We start from the raw sequence: 23428 nt of genomic DNA, 5'->3' as shown, positions 1-23428 counted from the left end.
GTCAGTTGTTTTTTTTTTTTTTTTGAAGTAACATATAGATCATAGATGACCTTTTAAGTTCAAGTGTGATTGGATTTTAAGCTGTTAGGAAGTCAACCCTGGGTCTCCATTCTGCTAGGTCCCATAGGATGACCAACATATAGAAATAAAAGTTAAGGCCTTATATATAAGGCCTCCCTTACCAGTAAAGGATTAGCAAGCAGGCACCTTAATTAATCTGGAAATGTTTGACATGGTAGCCACTAGCTTAAGGCACTAAGTACATCCTGAGTATGCTGTACGCATCATCTGCCAGCTTCCTCCTCCTTTCTGTAGGGGTCTGCCGCCTCCTGCAAACATGATCTGTGTCCTTAGCATCTCTGGTGAAATAATCTGCATGGACATTGCTTCTTGTGGTCTGAGCTTAGAGATGCTTTTGTTGAAATGATCACTGTCTCTCCAACTTGCCCATTGAGGAGGCTACTGTGAATGAATGTGGGTTCTGTTGGGTGCCTTTGCAAGACACACAAACAAGGCAGAGATGCAGGTGGAAGTGTCTAGAGACTGTGTAAGTCCTCCATGAGCTCTGGGCTCTGTCGCATCAGCAGAAGGAAGGCGCTCCCAGTCATGGCTTGCAGTCTCAGCGAGGGACTGGACAGCATCAAGACCCTCGCTGTCCAGTATCAGAGGTGCAGGTGATTCAGGATTAAGCTAACTAAACAAAGGTGAAATGAAAGCACTCATCCCTCAGGACACAGAAGCCACATTTGGTGCTATGTGAGAAGTGACATGAGTACTGGTGAATCCATTCCGCCATAGACAGTACTAGTGTTGATGGACTTGCCTATTCTGCCAGTGTTGCAAACCCCACAATGTCTATAAGCAGAAAGGACATTGCTCACACATATGTCCAGCGACATTTAGGAGCATCATCTGGCTTGCACAAGGAGCACTCACCACCTCTCCCCCTGCTGTTCCACTGTGAAACGAAGGTGAGTGGCCTCCTGGAGCCCTTGTGGTCTCTAATGTGTCCTCTGATGTTTCACCATGTGGTAAGTGCCAGGTGCAGGGGCAGGACAGTTGGCTTTCTGTCCTGAGACATGAGTTCCTTTCATTCCCCAGTCTAACAACCTAACATATACTTCCTGTCCTGGTCGCAGGGAGAAAGAATGTTGAATACACAAAACTTGGTTTTCACACATTTCCAGGCCAGCTGGGCCAGCAGTATCTGACAGTCTACACTGTCATACTGTGGTATCTGTAGCTTTGGTGAAAAGAGCAGGGAGTTTGGAGAAGCAGCCAAGGCTTCAGAGACGTCCCCTTGTGTGCCCTGTATCAGATTTTCCCACCGTGCTCTGGAATGGTAGTGAATATAACCTGGAGTCACTAGCCACACAGGGGTGTTGACAGCGCAGGGCATGGAAGTGAATGCCACCCTGGCCCTGTTGACTTCAGCGGGTTCTGCCCTGCTCGCTCTGCCATACTGCATGTTCATTCTCTTCGCAAGTCTTTCATGCGGCCTTAGAAGAGTTATTCCAGGCCACCTTTGCCACTAAATATTAAAGGTAGCAGACAATGGAGATTCCAAGGTGGCTCTTATTGCTAAGGTCTGCCAGCTACACACACAGTAGGCAACTGGGGAAGTCTGGTGAGGGGCTGGAAACACAATACTACAAACCCCTCAGCTAAGTGTAGGACCCCTTCCAGACAGTAGGAAGCAGCAGACCTCTGGCTTCCCTAAGTAGCTAGGATCTTCTCCCTTCTCCAGGCAAGAAGTACAGGCCAGTCTATACTTGGTGAAAAAACTGTGTCGCTACTTTAGTGAGTATTTGCAAAATGTTTAAGAAACGTTTGACATGTTTTCTGCAGCAGATTTGTGTTAAGCAGCAGAAAGAAGCATTCTGTCAGAGCAATCCAGTGAATAATCTCACAGACAGGAAGAAGGTTCCTTTTAAGAAGAATTAAGTGTAATGCTCTGTACTCGGTGTAAAAGGGAAGGAAAAGCAGAGAAGAGAGGAAGGCTTTGGCTCTCCACATGAAGTGGCAGAGCGCAGGCTGTCAGAACATTACCCAGCAGATGAGTCACTTGCTGCTTGTTCTGTATTTATAGCACAGCGCCCCAAAGTTTATGATTATAGTTATGAAGCTTTGGCAATGTGCATTATGCCCAAGCTGGCTGTGTGCTTTTGTTCTGGGTTCTTCTCTTTGCTTCCAGGGGAAACTAAATTCTGAAAAGAGGGAAGTTGTTGTGACCAAAAAATAAATAAAAAGAAGAAGAAAAAAATCAACCCTCCTCCACCTCCTGCCTAGATACCTTGCAGGAGATAGGCCCTAAAAAACTGACTAGAAAAATAGATTGTGGGGAAACAAGTTTTAGGGCAGTGTAGGATTGTACTCAAAAGCCTTTCTTCATTACTCTTATTGGTTTGATGGGTCACTGCCACGACACCCCACTTAAGTGAGTGTTCTTTCCTGTCATGGTCTTTGATGTCTGTCTCTTGCTTGAGAACTTTTCTTCTGCAGGAAAACTTTTGTGTGTTTCGAAGAACACTTTTGTGTGTTGGGGATTTTCTTCTTTACACACACACACACACACACACACACACACACACACACTGCCATCTAGGCCCCAAGGACCTGAGCACACCTCTAGCATAGAACCCCCTGAAGTATGGTAGCCTGCTGTGCTTGGACACTCCTGTTGTCACCACAGCCAGTCCCCACCATCTGTGGTTTACTTAGGCTGATGGTGGTTGCTGTGTCTGTCCTGAACATGCAGGGGCTAGAGCATCTTTTATATAAGGGAACTGGTGCTATGCAGTGAGGGTCCAGGAACCAGCCCCCTGTTGAATGTGAATGACAGGATGATTTAGAATACCGGTGCTGGCCTAGAGCTCCCAAAAGAAACGGTGTTTCTTTCCAGTCCTTCCCAAAGTGCTGCCTGTCGTTCTTTAAGTTAAACCACCCCAGCTCCTTCAGAAACTTCCTGCCTTTTCCCTCTTTGCCACCACTCTCTGCACCACTTATTAGAGATGTGGCACCAGATCCGATTATGGGAGAAGATCCATGCACTATCCAGGTCTCTACTCAGAGGACTACAGCCGAGGAGGACAGGTTGTTACAAGGCATGTGGGTGTTGGTTGGCCTGTACTTGGCTTTACCCATTTACTATGAAAAGGCATCTTGCAAGTTCCTAGAATCCTGGCTGGCCCAGTCCCAGCTCTTCATCTCCACGTCCATCTGATGGCTGCTCTATGTCCTGGTGAGAGACAGTTGTCAATGTGTCTGGTTTGCATCTACTAGACACTTGAATTTTCTTTTTTTTCCTTTTTCTTTTTTTTTAATTGGTCATGGGGACTGAACTCTGGGCCTAGGCACTATCCCTGAAGCTCTTCAGCTCAAGGCTACCACCCAGGAGCCACAGTGCCACTTTTGATTTTCTAGTGGTAAATTGGAGATAGGAATCTCAGGGACTTTAGTGCCTGGTCTGACTTTGAATCTCTGAGTAGCTAGGCTTATAGGCGTGAGCCACCATGCCTAGCTTGACTTTTTCTTCTACTTCTCTTTTTTCTAATCTAGTTATCTCTTTTCTCATGACTAGCCTTCACCACATTAGTTAGTGTTTCGAAACCAATGTTTAACAACATCTTGCTAGATCTTTCTTTCATGGGAAACCCTTATCAGTTTTCATTTCTTTGACCTTGCAACTCTTCACTTAAGTGAAGTCTCTATGACTTGTTTCTGGTGCCTGCTCTCCTGTAGTTCTTAAGTCTCTGGCATCCATCTCTGCCCCCTGCTCCTTGGGGGCTGGGGTATGTGTGCTCTGCCTCCTGGAGGACAGTGGTCAGTCCTCCTCTGTGTCCTCCTTCTCTGGCTCCCCTCCTCTTCCCTTCATCATCTTTTTCCCACCCACGCAATCTTCTTGCTTTCCTCATCCCACCCCTACCCCTACTCCTTCCACAGCAGCCTCCATGGAACCCAATTCCTCCTCTCCTCACCTACTAGCTCAGCTCCCCTTCAGGAATACCTCAAGTCCTGTGCCGACAAGGGAGGAAGCCCTGACGCCTTGGCACCTTTTGTTCTTGGCATCCGCTCTGTCCAGTTGCCAACTTCTCATTGCTTCTCATCCTTCATTGTCCTTGTCTGTCCATCCATCCTGTACACCAAACAAAATATCATTGAACTCTACAGAGAATCTTTGTACATAAGTGAATAGGCTGGAAATCAGCCATTCACTTACTACAGTGCAATAAAGTATTAATGAAGCAACCTCTCCAACCCAACTTGGAAAGTAGATTTCCACGCAGAATGACTCAGAACGTGTTATATATAATAGTACTGTTAGCTGTTTTAGCTAGGCTATTGAGGGGTTGTTTTTTTGTTGTTGTTGTTTTGGTATTTTTGTTGTTGTTATTTTTACTTGTTTTGAAGTGCTAGGAATGGAACCCAGGGCCTGGTGTGTGCAAAGACCAGTGAGCTTTTGTTTGGGGATTTGTGTATGTGTGTATACAGGGAGTTTTGTTATTGTTGTACTTGCTGTGCCAGTCCTGGGGCATGACCCCAGGTCTGGGCATTGTTCCTGAGCTCTTTTTGCCCGAGACTAGTGCTCTACTACTTGAGGCACAGTTTTGGCTTTTTTATGGCTAATTGAAGATGAGTTTCACAGACTTTCCTGTCTGAGCTGGCTTTGAACTGTCATCCCCAGCTCTCAGCCTTCTGATTAGCTAGGATTACAAGTGTGAGCTACTGGCACCCAGCTGTGAGTTTTATATTGGAAAGAGAAAAAATACTTTGAAACCTCATGTAATGAAATCCACAAACTAAACTTTTTAGTTATATTCATTAGTATTTTGTTTAAGTCTGTTCTCTCCTGCATTGTCCCCTTGCTTTCCTCGGCTTTGTTTACCTGTCTCTCCTCCTTTCCATTGTCACCCCCACCACCATGCTTATCCACACTTGATGTGGACACATTGTTTGCAGCTTCTTCCTGTGACAAGGCCCAAGACCATTCCTAGACCAAGATCTTTCCGTTTCCTTTAGCAGTTATCATTTCTGCCATTGGGTGGCACTCTTGTAAAGAGTATAGCTTCCAGGCACAGGTGGCTCGTGTTTGGAATCCTAGCTACTTAGGAGGCTGAGATCTGAAGGATCATAATCTGAAGCCAGCCCAGGCAGAAAAAATCCACTAGACTCCCTCTCCAAAATAACAAGCAAAAAGCTGGGCGAGAAACATGACACAAGTGATGCAGTGCCAGCTGAACATGCAAGTTGAATTGAGTGTGAGGCTCTGAGTTCTAGCTCCAGTACTTAAGTAACTAAAAAGAAATCAACAACCAAAAAAAAACCCTAAGACCCACGTGGTACTCAGTGGTAGATCACTTGTCTGGCAGGTAAGAGCCTTGGTTCCCTTCTAGCATAACAAAACCAAGCCAATAAATCTTATCCATGTTGCTGGAGAATCACTTGAACTCAGGAGTTTAGTTGCTCAGGCCAGCTGGCCTACATAGCAAAATCCCATCTTAAAATTAATTCATCTAGCCGTGCGTGATGGCTCACATCTATAATCCTAACTACTCAGGAGTCTGAGATCTGAGGATCTCGATTCAAAGTCACTAAAGTCCGTGAAACTCTTAATCTCCAATTAACCACCAGAAAACTGGAAGTGGTGCTGTGGCTCAAGGGGTAGGGCGATAGCCTTGAACTGAAGAATTCAGGGACAGAGCCTGGTTCAGAGTTCAAACCCCATGACCGATCCACCCCCCCCAAAAAAAAATTAATTCTTCTATTAATCAATTAATACTGAAATTAAGTTTTTGTCACTATCATTGCATTCCTTCAGTTCCAAAATGTCTTCTGTGAAATGTTGCCCACCCCTGACACCCTCCCTTCACAAGTAATGAGTAAACCTGGGCCTGCATCTTAACTCACATGTACCTGTTTCATGTTGGTCATTCAAATACATTGAGATGCTGAATTGTTGTGTGATTGGGGTACAGATTTTATATTTAAAGTAAGCTCATGTGGGTTAAGGTGTAGCTCTGTAGGAGAGTACTTGCTTACTTAGCATGTATAGACCCTGGCTCAATTTGAAGCCCCAGTACCATGGAAAAGAAAAAAGCTAATATCAACTTGCCAGGAAACAAAAAGGCACTTTTTAAAGAAGGATGGAGCAGGGGTCCTGTTGTTTTCCAATGTGAATGTGACAGTTTGTGGGATGTAAGGAGAGCCAGCAGTCATGAGCTCTTAAAGATACCTGTGCTAGATCTACAGCCTAGAAAAGAGCCATTGTGTGTGGGGTACAGGAATGCTGAGCATTCTGACCTATGCACACTGGCACAGGGCGGGGATGGTAAACCTGCAAGTTTAGAAATGAGTCTTAAGAGCCAGTTGACATGGTCTAGACAGAAAGAAAATGCTCAATATCCATATGCATCAGACTTGTATCTTCCATGTGACCTTGGGCCGGTTACTCAACCTCTTTTGACTTCAGCATCTTAATCTTTGAGACTGGAGTTGGAACTGATGCCAATTGGGTGTAGTGGTGGTACCGATTCATTTTCTCCACTCATTAAAGAATCAAAAGGCAGGGAAGTATTTAAAGCAGACAGAGCAAATTTATCTGGAAGTGAAAGGGAAGCTGCAAAAGGAGAAGTATGGTGAAAGTCTCCATTTGGAGAGGAGTCCCAAAGAGAAGCTGAGAGTGATTATTACAACACCTCCCATGTCTCCTCCTTTGAGCTTTATGCTAGTTGCTTGGTCGCTTGCGTGTGCACTAGCCAGGCTCTTTTCGTTTGGTGAGTGGGCTCCCAGGGCACTGTAGGAAGAAGTGTCTGAGCAGGAGCTCAAAGCATTATGGAAACAGGAAGCTCCATGATGGGCCACAGGTTATCTGCCATGTGTTCGACACTTTTTATTCCTATCTACCTACCAGTTCCCTATTTCTTTCCCTCAAAACAGAAGTCTGTACCATTCCCAGTGGTTGTCATTGTCCAGGACAACTCTAATGGAACTCCTGTGGTGACAAATGTCTTGTGACTATACTGTCCCTGGATGGGACCAGGAGCTACGCACGGCCATTGAGCACTAGAGATGTGGCTAGTAGAACTAATGACTCTTTCGTAAATTGTTTAAATCTAAGTCACACATGACAAGCACCTAGTATATTGGACAATGCAGCTCTAAGACACGTAAGGACCTACATGAAGTAGAGGAAATAAAACATTTGGTCTCGTCACGGATGAGATCATGGATGTCATAGGCCAGTCACTACAGACCAGGAAAGATAGAATGATATGAAGGAGCCACCAGGCCTCCTGTGAGGCAGAGCTAACATCAGGAATGAGATGGAAGGAAATGGCTTTCAGGAGAGAGGCAGCCTGTACATTTGTATGGCCTGACCTGGCAGAGTCTGCTTCAATATTCATGCTCCTAGCTGGGCAGGGCACAGCTAGAAGCCCAAATACTCAGGAGCTGAAGTAGAAGGATCTCGTGGGTCTTAGGAGTTCAGGACCAGCCTAAGCAATACAACATTTAAAAACAATAGTCAGGTGCTCTTGTCTCATACCTGTAATCCTAGCCACTCAAGAGGCTGAGATCTGAGAATCACAGGTCAAAGCTAGACTAGGAAGAAAAAAAAACTCCATGAAACCCTTATCTCCAATTAACCAGAAAAAACCTGAAGTAGAAGTATGGGTCAAATGGTAGAACACCAACCCTGAATGGAAAAACAAAAAAAACAAAAAACGAGAGTAGGAGGCCCTCAGTTCAAGCCCCAGTACAAGCACAAATTCATTAAAAATTAGTTAAGCCAGAAATACTTAGACCCATTTCCTCACCAGCCCTATAAAACAGCAGGGAGGAGTGTTGTTTTCAGCATCCCATAGGTCCACTTTGATTTCCTGTCCCTGTTTCCCCAAACCAGACACGATGGCATTTAGGCCAGTCAAGGTCAGGAGTGGTCCAAGGACTCTGCAGTGAGTCAGAGCCCTGAAGTAGCCCTTCAAACCCCTACCAACCGTGAACCGCCAAGTCCAAGAGTGAGGGATATTTGCTCTAATAAAATATTAATCTAGTTATTAAACTGTCTCCTCCTTCCCCACGATGAAGGAGTTTATCCAAGAACAATCCAGCACAAAGCTGCCTGACCCAGAAGTCATCCAGTTCTGTGTCTCCATCTTCAAATGCTCCAGGCACCAGCTCACCAGATGGCGTTGACCAGCGGTTCTTAGAGGACTACCGTAGAGTGACCAAAGGGGGCTCCACTGAGGATGCCAGCCAGTACTACTGTGAGAAGGTAAGTGGACCCAGGTCCTGCCGTGCCCATGTGATCAGGTGACCCACTTGTGTGGGCAGGCCACTGAGGCAGTATCACTGAAGGCAGATCACTGAGTCAGTGCTGGAGAGAGAAGTAACATCATCCCACTTTGCACTTGTCTTCCAGAACGATGATGGGGACGGCTACTTAATCCTCATTCGTATCACGCCAGATGAAGATGGGAAATTTGGATTTAATCTTAAGGTATGATGTTTGTAGTCCTAAGGGAGTGGTTACGGCATGAAGTCATTTACAAGAGGATTTTTAATGTCCCCTGGAAGTGGGCTGTGTGCTCAAGCTATACAAGTAAACTCCCCAGGGAGGTATCAGAGCTCCTAGTTTTGGAACTGGGCATTTTTGATGTGCCCATGACAACTCCTCACTCCAAATGCCTGCTCTGTGTCTCATGTTTGATCCACTTTGGATCTGTGACACCTTGCTGAGTTCTTATAAGAAATGGTGAAGACTGTTTTGAAGCTTAGCACACTGAGGCCCAGAATGGTGAGGTTGAAGAGCTGAAAGGCAAAGCTGCCCCCTTGGAAGGGAGGTTTTTAAGAGAAGCCTGCCATCTCACTGAAACTGACGAGTGAAAATGGCTGTTCACATTGCAGGGCCTCCCCATGCTCTGGAGGCCTCTACGGCCTACAAACTGTGATGCTAGGCCAGCTTCCCTCTGTGGAAATAACATAGAACAGCCATGTCATTCCATTACTGCCTTGGTGATGCTGTGACAGAGATGAGTCTCCAAGGACCTAAGGGCCCGCTTGCCTACAAAGCCTAAAACACCTCCTCTCTGGCCCTTTACAGAACAGGTTTTCAATCCTCACCCTGGTGTGAAGTGAGAGTAAAGTGGTGGCGTCTGGTGGTCCGGCTGCCATCAGGCACGCCTGGCATTTACCCAGTAGCCCTCAGAGGTCCTGCTCATATGCAGAGTGCTTATGACATGTGGCCCTTCCAGGGGCCTGGCAGCCTCCCTTGGGAGCTCTTTTCCTAACTGCTTGCCAAGCTCACCCCCACCTCCAGGTGGCATTTCTTTTTTTTTCTTTTCATGTATTTTTTATTGTAATTAATAGAAGGGTAACATGATATTTGCCAGATAGAAGGTGCATTCATTCACATACATTGATACCCTTTCTCATTTCTTGGTCCCCATTTCCCGCCCCCCCACCCCCACCCCTCATCTTGTTTTCCCCCCTTCCCTATCCAGTTTCAAATAACCAAATACAAATATATCCGATATATCAGATAACAAAGTGAGATACTGTAACAATAAGAGATAACCAAGGGACAGCAAAAGAGATGAGAGATAACATAGTACCTTAAGGACAACCATCATTTATTATATGGCTTTTGTTTCTATATCTAAAGGTCCTTTCATTTAGCATCATACTATATGGCCTTATGTATCAAGGTTTTGCTCTATTGCAAATCTCTGCTAGGAGAGCCCAAGGTTTCTACTGATTATGACAAATGAGGGAAACCATTGAGCCTGTGTTCCTTTGAGTCTGGCTTACTTCACTTAATAGGATTTTTTCTAAGTCTTTCCATTTCCTAACAAATGGGGCGATGTCATTCTTTCTGACAGCAGCATAGAATTCCATTGTGGGCTGTTGGCATTTCTAAGTGGAGTATACACCCTCTGAGTGTATTGCCCACAGATGTTGGTGGTGTCAGGAGAGGCGATGAGCAGAGTTCTGGCCAGTCCTGCAGGTGCACAGGGCTTAGCAGTATGGTTCAGAATTCAGAATGGGATGCCAAGCCCCATGAGAAGAACCAGTCTAAGTTGGAGGCCTTCCCCAGACCAGAAGTCTTGTGTTTATTGATCATCTTCAGTCTTTGATGCTGTGAACTACTTAAATTTTTTTTTTACAGGGAGGAGTGGATCAAAAGATGCCTCTTGTAGTCTCAAGGATAAATCCAGAATCACCTGTACGTAATCTTGTCTCGTGTTGTGTCTTATGTTTGCTTTCCTCTAGATGGAACAGGTGTTTGTATCCCATTGCCTGCCCTCCCTTCTTCCTTTCTTTTTTCCGTCCCTCCTTTTTTTCTTTTTGTCTTTTCTAGAAGCATAGACCATATATAAGCATACCCAGACAGATGAGAGAGAGAGAGAGAAAGAGAGAGAGACAGAGAGAGAGAGAGAGAGAGAGAGAGAGAGAGAGAGAGAGAGAGAGAGAGAGAGAGAGAGAGCAAGCGAGCAGAATGTGGGTCCTGAGCTGCAGACCTAGTCACTGGGACCTCATTAGACACACAGGATCTCCTGGGTCTGCATGCTCTGGTGGCTTTTGTGAGCTCAAGAGAGGGAAACAGTTCACTCTGCTGCTCACCCCAGCACCACGCAGCCTTCTGCGCAGGCCCTCAGGGATCACTTTCCTCTTTTTCTTTCTGGTTTGTCTTAGTGCATGTATTTAAGATGCACCAGGCATTGTTTTTATACTCACACACATAGTGTCTATCCACCAGGGTTCAACACTCATCACCCTCCGTCCTTCCCTTGTGCTCCTCTGCTTTTATAAAGCAGCAGACGAGAGTCAGGAAGTCACTGTGCCTTCAAAATGGGAAATACTCCTCACTCATGAGTCGTCCTTAAAAAGCCTCTTGTTTGCCTTCTCTTGGGGTTTCTGGGGATTGAGAAGGCTCTCCCTCCTCTCCCCTTCTCTACCCATATGGCTTCTGCCTCTGATGTTGCACTGACAACAACCTTCTCCATCCCAAGACAGATAAATACTCGCTCCCAGCTGGCACACCGCATTCTAACAGAATGTCCAGAAAACAAAACTTTGGCGGCACCACTTTCACAATCACAACTAGCAAAGGCTGGTTCCCAAGCACAAATGGCTCCGCCGCTTTCCCAGCCTTATTTAGAAATACCACTTCCAAGGTGCGCTTGAAGCTCCCGGGTACACACAGCACTCGCTGTGAGGACGACAGTACACCCGAGGGAGAGAAGGCGAGCTGGCTCGCAGTCTCAAGTGAACGTTCCCTTGAGGGTGGTGCTATGGTAACAGAGAGCCTTGCTTCCTCCACCTAGGCAGACACCTGCATTCCTAAGCTGAACGAAGGGGATCAGATCGTGTTGATCAATGGCCGGGACATCTCGGAGCACACCCACGACCAGGTGGTGATGTTTATCAAAGCCAGCCGGGAGTCCCATTCGCGGGAGCTGGCCCTAGTGATCAGGAGGAAAGGTAACAGCTACCCGCCCTGGGGAGGAGCCACACAGAGGCTGCCTTAGCTTCACCTACCCTAGCTGGTGGTGGTGGTTGTTTTTTTTTTTTTTTTCCCCCTTTGGTTTGGTTTGGTTTTTAATGTTGAGTCTGTAACCAGCATATGAAAGTCAAGAACTCTGGGTGTCTGGCTTCTCCCATCTGCCCCTAAGAGGCCCGACCCCTCCATGCCCCGTCCCATCCCCCAGTACCAGGCAGGAGCTCCTGCCATTACTTTCACTCAAGAGTAGCTCAGTCTACAGCGTGCGCTCAGCCGCCTAGGCCTGTAGACATCTCGTCAAGTCCTTTTTGATGGATGCTGTCAGGTTCCTGTGTGTTTGACTTTGATAGGGAGAAAGGGAGACAGTGAGAGAAACAAGACCAGAGCTTGGCTGCCTTGGCTGTTGCCTGACTCTGCTTCCTGAGGGTTGAAGGGCCTTGAACAAGTTCCACCCATCAGCATTTCAGCATTCTCAAGCGTAACCCAGCATGACCTTCCTCAGGAAGTGACTAGAGACTGCCATATGTGTTTGAAAGAAGGCCTCTGTTTAATGTCATTAATATTAATATTATTTTACAAAAATAATAACTTCCTACTGGTGGTGTGACTCAGAGGTCAAGCACCTGCCTCGCAAGCATGAGACCTTGGGTTCAAACCCCAGGACCACCAGAAAGAAAAAGTTGTCCAGCATAGCTTTACCTAGTAATAGTGAATGCAGGATGTAACTACAGAGTACCAGAGAAGCTGAGCTTCTGTGGACATTAGAATCATATGGATGATTAAATTCCTATTCCTGCCCGGACAGACTGACTTTGTACGAGCAGTTTGCCCTGACAGTTTATTTTCTTCTCTATGCCGTGGAAGGAGTCAGTTCAGCTATGTGAGAGAAACTTCAGATTGTTTTGGTTTCCTCCTGCCTTGTTTTTGAAAGTAGCAGAACACCTTGTAAATGAGATGTGACTTCCCTTTCTAAAGGGAAAGGGAGCCAGATGCTTTTGGCTCACATCTGTAATCCTAGCTACTCAGGAGGCTGAAATCTTAGGATTGAGATTCAAAGCCAGCCCAGGAAGGAAAGTTCATGAGACTTTTTTTTTTGTCAGCCCTGGGGCCTGAACTTAGGGCCTGGGCACTGCCCTTGACCACTTTTTGCTCAAGGCTAATGCTCTGCCACTTGAGTCACAGCACCATTTCTGGGTTTTTCTGTGTATGTGGTACCAAGGAATCCAACCCAGAGCTTCATGCATGCTAGGCAAGTGCTCTACCACTAGGCCACACTCCTGGTCCCTCTATGAGACTCTTAACTCCAGTTAACCGCCAAAAAGCCAGATGTAGAACTGTGGCTCAGGCACCAGCCTTGAGTGAAAAAGCTAAGGGACAGTGGCCCAGGACTCAAGTCTAAGTCCTAGTACTGGCACAGTCAGTCAATGGTAAGGTAAAATTCAGAATTGATACCTAGCTTCTAATTCTGGAGAAAGAAGCAAGTGAGGTGAAGTCTTGTGCAGGCAGAGAGGAGCAGGACTTGGGTTATTAGATGCAGAGGGAGAATTTAGACATCATAGCACCAGAGAACAGAGGCCATGCAAGGACTAGAGACTCACGCTGGGAGCTTCCCATGGAGAAATGGCCTCTATCTACAAACCAAGCTCTCGGGGATGATGGCACCACAGAAGCTTTTGAAACCCTGTACCTAGAAAAGTCCCCATTATAAGGGAATAAATAAAAAAAAAAAAGGACCAGAGAAGGGAAAGGAGTGTGGAGTTGGGTAGAAAAATAACCAGGTCAGACAGAGAAAATAGACTTGCTTCAAAAGCATTCTTCCTGTTTCCTCACCTTTGGCCCAAAGCCTGTCAGTACTAAACTGAATGCCATCATTTAAAACTGACCCAAAAAATGAATGTGTGCGCCTTATGCAATTAGCATGCATTGAATCGTTCACCTAGAAGTAAGATCTCTGGCGAAAATGATTACTGTGTGCCTAATCGTTTAATGAGATGTTATAAACCACCCGTATCCAGATGTCACATGTCGTGTTTTGAGGGAGACTGATAAGCCAGGGTGACAAGACCTCCATGTTGTGTTGTCTCTTCCAGCCACCCACTCATTCGCTGAGATCAGATCTGAGGATGAACTGAATCAGCTTTTCCCAGAGGCCATTTTCTCCATGTGTCAGGAGGGAGGAGATACTTTGGAGGGATCCATGGACCTGCTCAAGAAAGGCCTCGAAAGCGGGACGGTGCTGATTCAGTTTGAGGTAAGAGGATCCCAAGACAACACCCTGCCCAGCCATTGCCACAGGCTTATTGGTCGGTCACCAGCAGTCATTTAAGTAGTGGCGAAGGAGCAGGAACACAAGCCCCATCCCATCTTTGTGGCCACAGTGACTGTGTGGCACCCACATCTCTAGTGGTGGAGTCACTGTGAGGACCGCCAGGAGAGGCCTGTGCGCCTCAAAAGCTAATAGGGCCCAGGTGGAGGCCAGGCTTCAGGCTTAGAGCTTCCCAGCAGCAGGCAGGGGACCACGACTGCCACCTGTCGTTGAACTTCACCTCACCCTGTTCACTAGTAGCATTTTGGTAGTCATGGAGAGACGTGTCAGAAATTGAGGAGGAGGGACTCAGCATGTTTAGCTGCCAACACTCAAGCTCAAAACTCTCCCAGTGGAAGGAAGTGGAGAGGCGGCGGTGGGGGCGAGCCACCCGAGGAGTGATGACAGAGTCACTTCTCAGCCCCCTCTCTGCCCTCCCCACCACAACAGCTGCTCTCGGAAATAGGAACCAGACAATGGCATCCCATAAGCATGTAGCATCTGGCTTTCCCAGAACCACAGAAACCAGGTCAGACCCTTCTCACATCCCCTGCCCCCAGTAGGCATGATATTGATTGTTAGCAGAGGTTCCCCAGAGACCTTTTACATAACCAGAAAGGAGCCACTGATTTCTCAGTTTTACTTATCACTAACTAAGTGAAAATAGGACATGTTCATCTTCCAAATGTAAAAGAAAGCATACGGGAGTAGAAAACAGCACACAGGATGCCTAAGATCGCCCATGGGAAGAAACTAGATCAAAGTGAACAGTACCATATCCAGTAGATCATAAAGGTAGAGTGAGAGTCTTACATGAGATTCAGACACACAAATCTGCAATGCGTCATTTATTAGCAACCGCAGGAAGGTACAAGATTCCAAGGCAGAAGTAGGCCAAATGAATGGGGCTACAGAGTGATTCAGGAAAGCATGAGTAAGAAGAATATCAGACAGAGCAGGGTACCAGAGGTTCATGCCTGTAATCCTAGCTACCCAGGAGACTGAGATCTGAGGATCATGGTTCAAGGCCTACCTGGGGCACTAATGTCCATGAGACTTTTTTTTTTTTTTTGCCAGTCCTGGGGCTTGAACTCTGGGCCTGGGCGCTGTCTGTGTATGTGGTCTGGAGAATCAAACCCAGAGCTTTGTGCATGCTAGGCAAGTACACTATCACTAGGCCATACTCCCAGCCCCCAGTGAGACTCTTATCTCCAAAAAATGGATCTGTGGTTGAAATAATAGGGCACTCACTTTGAACAAAAAAGAAGCTCAGACACAGTGCCCCAGGACAGCTAAAAAGGAAGGAAGGAAGAGAGGGAGGGAGAAAGAAAAGGAGGAAGGAAAAATGGGAGGAGATATCAGACAGAAAGGAGCTTTGAATGAGAGAAAGCTTGATTTGACAACAGTGTAGGGAGGAAAGGAAGGAAAAGAGGGAGGGAGAAAGAATGTGATATTACATATGGAGGGGAAGGCCACAGCCTGAATGCTGACCAGACCAAGCTAATAGGGTGTCAGGTAGCACAGACTACATAGTAAGGAATCCTGGAAGATGTTTCCAGGTAAGGGAAGGATTCAGCCCCCGTGAGGACTGCTCTAGTTGCTTAGATAGTCCACCAGGGAGCGCTGTGAGCTCTCCCTAGAAAGTCTCCTCTCAGGTGACCTGACACCTCCTGCCCATTTGCCTTGGAAAGGGTTTCATTAACTTGTAAAAGAAGTTTTTAAAAGCTTTAGAGAGAAGCTTTTACCCCCTGTATTTGGAATGATACTTCTCAAAGCATGACCTCTTGTTTGGCCATCACCTGGTAGCCAATTCTCACCTACCAAATATTGGTACTACTTAACAAGATCACTGAGGTTTTGATGCACATACCCATGCTAATCCAGAGGATGAAAGTGGAAGTCAGACATTCCAAGTTTTACCTTCAGAGTTTGTCGTTGGCTAATTGATATATAGAAATGCATTTTAGTGTGTGTCTGTTTATTTCCACCAGTCTATACACTTCCTAGAAATTAGGAGATTCCTCTTTTAAACTAGCTGGCCCATGCCTATAGTCCTGTTTCCTCAGGAGACTGAGAGTGGAAGATTGTAGTTTGAGACCATCTCAGATAGAAAAGTTAGTGAGGCCCTTATCTCAAAAAAAATAACCACCAAAAGACAGGACTAGAGGAGTGGTTCCAGTGTAGAGTGTCATCCAAGTTAGCCCAACAACTGCCAAGCTCCCAAGTTCAAGGTCCCCTTCCCATCCAAGTAAATAACTAAAACAATTTATTTTGCGGAACTCTAAAATACTGAGTGACCCCAGCCTCTTCAGGTGTCCCTCACTGCTCCCTTAGCTTGCAGGTGCAAAATATGGACACAACCACTAAAGAGGAAGCAGAGGTCTCCCACATTCCTGCTTGGGCCTGAGTCCTGTGGAAAACAGGCCAAAGAAGAAGCTAATAGAAGAAGCCTTTAGTGAACGCTTACTGTGCACCCAGACTTTTACAGGGCATCAGTTCACATAATTCTCTCACCACAGATAATGAAGACAGGAAGGCACAGAATCTCAGATCAAGTGACCAACCCAGCAACTCACCAGAAAGGGCAACTCCCAAAAGGGGAACCCAGGCAGGCCCCTCAGGAGCTTATTCTCTTAGCCACTATCTGTAGAGCCTTCAGAAACTGTGAGATGTTATGGCCTATGAGGGTTGTTATTAGAGTAGTACACAGCAGAGCCAGAGAACATCTGGGAGGCTGTCTAGCTAGAAAGAATAAGGTAGACTTGGACTCCTGGCTCTACCCCTTTTTTCCATTCTTTAGCCTCTGTTACTCTTGGGGTATCTCCTCAATTTGAGTATCTCATAGGTTGACTATAAGGGGTGGATAAGAAATACATAATTGTAATTGCCTGGTACACGTCCTAAAAAGTGGACCGAGGGGCCAGGAGTTTGGCCTAGTGGTTAAAGTGCTTGCCTAGCATGCATGAAGACCCGGGTTCGATTCCTTGGTACCATATACATAGAAAAAAGCCGGAAGTAGTGCTGAGGCTCAAGTGATAGAGCTCTAGCCTTGAGAAAGTCCAAGGACAGTGCTCAGGTCCTGAGCCCAAGCCCAGGACTGGCAAAAAAAAGAAAAGAAAAAGTGGACCGATATTATTATTGCTAAACAAAGAGTGTAAAAGAGCATAGCCAGCTTGCGTATGAACTGGTCACATGGCCCTGGGCTGTAATCATGAGGTATCCAATTCCAGAATCTTGATGACTCCAGTTCTCTTGTCTCTCCATCTTCTAGTATGACTCAGAGGTAGCCTGCTCATGAGGGCTGTGTTCTGTGGAGCAGAATAAGGGTAGTCCCAACAGGGTCCCCTCCCACTTGATGACACAAAGCCCCGGACGTAGGTCCCCTCCATCCATTGGTGGAGAGTTGTTTCATATGAAGGGAATTCCCTCACTCCTCCTGTGGCTTTTTTTTTTTTTTTTTTTTTGCCAGTCCTGGGCTTGAGCTCAGGGCCTGAGCACTGTCCTTGGACTTTCTCAAGGCTAGAGCTCTACCACTTGAGCCTCAGCACCACTTCCAGCTTTTTTCTATGTATGTGGTACCGAGGAATCGAACCTGGGTCTTCATGCATGCTAGGCAAGCACTTTAACCACTAGGCCAAACTCCCGGCCCCCTCCTGTGGCTTTCTATAAACAGTTACAAATGTGATCCAGAAAGCATTTGCCTCAGCTGCAATAGAATCACACTTAATAATTAGCATTTCTAGAGCACTTTGAATTCTATCAAGCATGTTTCACATATATTGTCTCAGTTAACTCTCAGACTGGGTCTGTGAAATAGAGATGGCCAGCGTTACTAACAGTATTCTGGTGAAAAAAGGGAACATGCCTGGGGATGGAACTTAGGGGCTTCTCTTCATGCTAAGCATGTGCTTTCCCATCGAGCTGCACCCTCAGCCCCAAGATCACTCTTAGAAATGGAGAAAAGGAAGCTCAGAGAAGCTAAGGTATTTGTGTCACAAACCTCCTTAGGGATAAGGTTAAAATTAGAATCTATGTTAGTACAAAGCCTGGCATGGGGTGGCATACCTGTAGTTCTAGCCACTCAAGAGGCCAAGAGGCTGAGGTAGGAGACCTATTGAGACTAGCAGTTTGAGACCAGCTTGGGCAGCATAGGAAGACCCACACTCATCCTCATTCATTCTTTCTCTCTCTCTCTCTCTCTCTCTCTCTCTCTCTCTCTCTCTCTCTCTCTCTCTCTCTCTCTCTCTCTCTCTTTCTCTCTTTCCCTCTTCCCCTCTCTTTCCCTCTCTCCCCCCCCTCCCTCTCCCTATCTCTCCCTCTCCGCCTCCCTCCCTCCTTCCCTCTCCCCCTCCAAATTGGTCACAGTTCACGGTTGCTGGATGTGACACGGGTCTTCCACCTAGCCTGCAATGCCATCTTTCCCTCCATAATGACATGCAACAATTTGGCGGCATTTGTGTTTAGTCTCAAACTGCCTAAATTCTGCACTTTGTTCAGCCAGCATAGGGTTTTCTTCCTCCTCCCATGTGAAGGAGTAGCTTGGGTCTGTGTTGGTTTCAAGTCCACATCCACAGATCTTCTTTAGGGACTGCAGCATTTCAATTGCAGGTTATTCCTTCCCGGGAGTAACTTGTAACTTAGTCCAAGATTTCCCAGAGTTGAGGTCTCTCTTTAATCAGAGAAAAAGAAATGAATTGGGTTAGAGTTTGCTGGATAAAGTCTAATCCAGGTGATGCCAGCCTGCTCTGTACTGCAAGTTGTGCCCAGTGAATTGTGTCTTATACTGTGCTAGCCCTTCTGGTGAGTAGGTGCTGCCCAGCTTTGCCTTGGGCTCACTGATCATCATGACCTCTTTGGAGACTTGTGAAATTCCATTGAGAGGAAACAAGAAACACTGCACAAATGGTTGTCTTAGAGCAGAGGCCACAAGAAGCCCCCAAAGGTCACATCTGTCACACCTCTCAGTTCTCCTCTACTCCAGGATCCTCTTTACCAAAACTAGAAACCATCTTCTCTCCCTGATACCTGTTCTTCCTTAACTGACTCTGGCTGCCATTACTGGAACTGTCCATCAGTGTCAAAACAAGTGACTCATTGGCCCCTAAGACAATTGCACATCTTGGATCTGAAAAGTCAAAGATAGCTGGAAACTGCATGACAGGTTTAAATTGACACAAGTCATAATTAGTGAGGGCAATTAACTTCAGTTAGAACCCATTCGTTAAAAAGAGTGTGTGTATATATATACATGTATATATACATATATTTCCATATGTATATGGAAATTGAAGAGCTGGATATGGTGGCTCACGCCTATAATCACAGCACTGACAAGATTAAGGAGAGGATCACAGGTTGAGTAGTCCCTTTCATCACTACTGTGAAGCAGACTCTGAGCTGAATACCGATATAGTCATTTAGACCCAGCTTTTCCTTAGTGCCCCTCTTTGACAAGCTCCTGATAATTGACTTTTAGTTTTAGAGCTTCTTGCATTCATTCTGAAAGGATAGGAGCAGTTGGTGTAGGACATACAAATGAATAGTTTTTTCAAAAAAACAATGTTTTCTAATCCTCTCTCTCTGTGACTGCCCTTCAGTCTCCCATTCGAGGACAGAATTTGTGGGACATGCATTTGAGAGGTACTGTATGGCTCGCACACCTACAACCTGAAAATACTTCAAGCAAGTTGTACTTTTTTTTCCCAGCAAATAATTTCTTTAAAAGCCTTATCTCACAATTCTAGCCAGATAGCATAACTCCTTAACTCCCACCCTGATCCTTCCAGAAAAATACAACCTACCTGTTTGCCTCCCTTTCCACTCTGTCCCAGAGTAGATACTTTACACCATCCTGCCAAGCAGCCCACAGAGCCAGAGGAAGAGAGAAAAGCAGACATAGTACAGGAACTGAAAGCCAAGTCTTCCCACTGTGTCCGCTAGAACCCTCATCCACGTCACGTCAGCCTCTGCAAGGCAGAAGCAACACACACCCACACCCACCCACAAGGATTTAACTGTGCTCTGTTCACACAGCTTTGTCTGAAGATGGAGTTCCTTTTTACCTTATCAATAGATTTCTTTTGTTGTATTTCTTTTCTCCTTTCACTCAACGTATCATCATTCGCATGATCATAATTCACAGAATTTCGGCATAGCATATGAGTTAAGGCTTCTGACCCCTATCCTCACTGATATTGCTTAGAAGTAACAGTCTGTCTCTTCCACACTTGGTCCAGTGCCCACACAAAAATATATATATATGTATATATATATACATACATATATATATACACACACCACACACCATGTGCACACGCAGGATTGCAGGATTGTGCTTGTATATATATATTATATGCACTGTGTATGTGTGTGTGTGTGTGTGTGTGTGTGTGTGTGTGTGCTGCTGTTGCATGAATGGATTCACCATTGTTTATTCAATGACATGCATTTTTCATTTAGGAATAGATGTATGGACTCCCCCTCCCCCGTCCCGAACCCCCCTCCCCCCACACACACATACACACTCCCTATAACAGTACTTTTAGCTTCTCTCCCTGGTTTTATTATTTGCATGAAATTTTGTGAAATGGCTGTACCACGATTTAGCTTAACCCTTCTCCTAGTTGGGGGATGTTCAGGCTATTCCTGGTTTCCTGCAAGTAAATGTTTTGCTGTAGATAAACTTCTCTGGCATGAATCATTATTTATGTCTGTTAGATAAAGTCCAGAGTATACACATTAAAAATTTTGTTAACACTATCATAGGATGCGAGAAAAAAAAAACCCAGCACTTTAACAATCCTATCAACAGATCATCAGTACCGTGAAGCATTTAAAATGTAATAAATAAGCAAATCTAGCAAATGTGCTAGATCTCTGCTCATCTGCTAGGCCTCAAGTTTAATTGCACTTAACGTTTCTGTGATTTAAAAGTGATTTTCTACCTCGAGGTTCGCTGTGCTGGTTTATATTCACTTAATTGGATTTTGCCTCTGTGCAGTGGATGCCATTTAGATAAATGTGGTTGACTCTCATGTCCTCCTTCTGCCAGCGTCACACCAGAACCTCCAATAAATCCTGAGTTTATTTCTAGAATGCACTCAGAGTCTGGAAAGCCTGAAGGTGTTTAGAGGTTGTTCAGTAGCTACTCAACTGTCATAAACTGAAACTATACAGGGGATCAGATCATTAACTGAACTCCTGCAGAATTCTGGAATTCAAAACATTCAGTAAATAAGATTAAACATTATGACCCCAATCCCCACGTTAATTCTCTTCTGAAAAATTCTTTGCTGTTTGCTAAATAAGAGAGAATCAGACTTAACAGAAGCTGGTTTATGTAACACTACACCTTTCTTAAAACTAAGGGGTCATGGGGTCATGTTCAGCCTCTCTCCTTCCTCAAACCTTAGACACTTGAGGGTGTTGGCTACAATCTGGCGAAATAACCATAAATAACTTAAATTCCTGTAAAAAGAACTTGACTATGTAGCACAAAGTCCTTTAAAAATGTGTTGCCTGTCACAATTCTATTCTTAGAACTTCGTAAAACAGTTGAAAACAGCCACTGACAAAATAGAATGAAATGTTACGATGAATTTAGAGTATACTAGACTGTTGAGCCCTTAAAAGTCATCTATATAGGAAGAAGGGGAAAACAGGCTTCAAAATTCTGTAATATTTCCCAGACACAAGTTGAAAAATGCTTAGATCTTCATGTTTTAGTGTGAGAAGTGCTTCGTTGATCAGAATTAAACAAGTTTGTGCATTGTAGGGCTTGTCTTATGGGAAATTCATAGTACTTAAGGTAAAGATTTCCTAAAGTTTGTTGGCTTCAAAAACTTTTTCCAAGGATTACTGTGTTGGTTAGCTTTTTTGTCACTGTCATAAATATCTAAGAGGAACAGTTTGAAGGGAAAAAAGATGTATTTTGGCTCATGGTTTCAGAGGTTACAGTCCATGGTCAGCTGGCTTCCTGGATCAGCTGGGCCTGACTTGATACCGTGACTAAGAGTGGAAGGGTGTGGTGGAGCAGAGGTAGGCACTAAAATGCAGAAAGAAAAGGAAGCGAAGAGAAGAAGGCCTATGCTAGCAGGCTTCCTCCTCTTTCCCCTTTCATTCCACCCCAGTCCATCTTTTGGATGACGCCACTCATATTTAGGGTGGGTCTTCCCTCACAGACACCCATGGGTGTGCTTTACTAAGCTCTTAGCCATCTCTCAATTCTGTCATCAAGATTAACTGTGACAACCTGGCACCTCAGCTCATGCCTGAAATCCTAGCTACTCAAGAGACTGAGATCTGAGGATCTAAGATTGAAGCCAGCTAAAACAGAAAAGTCTGTGAGATTCTCTAATTAACCAACAAAAAGCTGGAAGTAGGGGCCGGGAGTTTGGTCTAGTGGTAGAGTGCTTACCTAGCTTGCACGAAGACCCGGGTTCAATTCCTTGGTACCACATACTTAGAAAAAGCCGGAAGTGGTGCTGAGGCTCAAGTGGTAGAGCTCTAGCCTTGAGAAAAATCCAAGGACAGTGCTCAGGCCCTGAGCTTAAGCCCAGGACTGGCGAAAAAAAAAAAAAAAGCTGGAAGTAGAGGTATGGCTTAAGTGGTAGAGCACCGGTCTTGAGTGGGAAAGCTAAGGGAGAATGCCCACGCCCTGAGTTCAAGCCCCAGTAATGGCAGCACATGAAAAAATGCCTGTTATTACTTTAAGATGCTTGGTTTCCAGTGAATGTAGTGTTGAGGAATGCTAACATATATAGTAGTTCATTTCTCACTTCTTTTCAGAAAATCCATGTCACATTTGTTTCCATACATACTTGCTTATATTTGTAGGTATGTATGTATAGAAAAAAAGTAAACTAGAAAAGATATGCCATCGTATGAAAATACTACCTTACAGTTACATAATTGCTAGTATTATCTAGAAATATAATACATTTTTTCAATGTTGGAAATGTTTCTGGAAAAAATAGATAACTTCCAACAATGAAAAAAAATGTTTTTAAATTACCAGAGAGCTAGTAAGAACCCCTGGTGAAAATGGTTTGGTAATAGTTGTCTACGGTGGAGGAGCTGTATAGAAAAGAAATGATAAGCACCCAGTAACTCCTCTTGTTCATGCTCTAGTGCAAAGCAATTAACCTCTCACTGTCACTTGGAAATTAAGAAGAGTAGTAATACCTCCCTCTGGGCTGTTCTTGTCTGATGCTGTGGAACATGTGTTAGATATGCTTGTCGTGGATACACAAGTGTTCTGTGGTTTGCATTTTGGTATTTTATAGTGTAATGGGTAAATGTCTTACCTTTGGAAATATACTTCTGAAATGATGACTGAAACGCTGTTGCTCTTTAGTGAAGGATGTGCCTCATTCCATTGAGTTGAAGGGAAAAGGAGTTTTAGACAAATTTAGATGAGTCAGAATTCTATTTGAAAATAATTGTTATAAAGAAGGTTTTACTTACTGGAAGCCATTATCTGTGAGTCAGACTCCTGCCTATAACTTTTTCTCCCTTGAACTTTAAAAAAGAATTATTGAACTTAGTTCCTCCTAGAATTTCAGAATATCTGTTGGGACTTTTTCATGTATTAACATAGTAACGAATATGATTTTAGTGCCATG

The 23428-nt window shown here is 45.0% G+C and overlaps 1 protein-coding gene across 2 annotated transcripts in view; it reads left to right on the top strand.

The window, feature by feature from the left end:
- Ptpn3 (protein tyrosine phosphatase non-receptor type 3) overlaps positions 1-23428 on the top strand; it is an 81822-nt gene that overhangs the window by 40233 nt on the left and 18161 nt on the right. For both annotated transcript variants that reach the window (XM_090330408.1, XM_090330407.1), the window contains 5 exons: positions 8086-8272; positions 8420-8497; positions 10166-10222; positions 11325-11481; positions 13591-13751. In XM_090330408.1, the coding sequence (XP_090186534.1) occupies positions 8086-8272; positions 8420-8497; positions 10166-10222; positions 11325-11481; positions 13591-13751 (640 nt within the window). The remainder of the gene's footprint in view (positions 1-8085; positions 8273-8419; positions 8498-10165; positions 10223-11324; positions 11482-13590; positions 13752-23428) is intronic.

This window comes from Megascapheus bottae, chromosome 3, assembly GCF_031878675.1.
Source record: "Megascapheus bottae isolate mThoBot1 chromosome 3, mThoBot2.hap1, whole genome shotgun sequence".
NCBI lineage: Eukaryota > Metazoa > Chordata > Mammalia > Rodentia > Geomyidae > Megascapheus > Megascapheus bottae.
The sequence above is the reverse complement of the archived record's forward strand: the minus strand, read 5'-3'. Positions and strand labels throughout refer to the sequence as shown.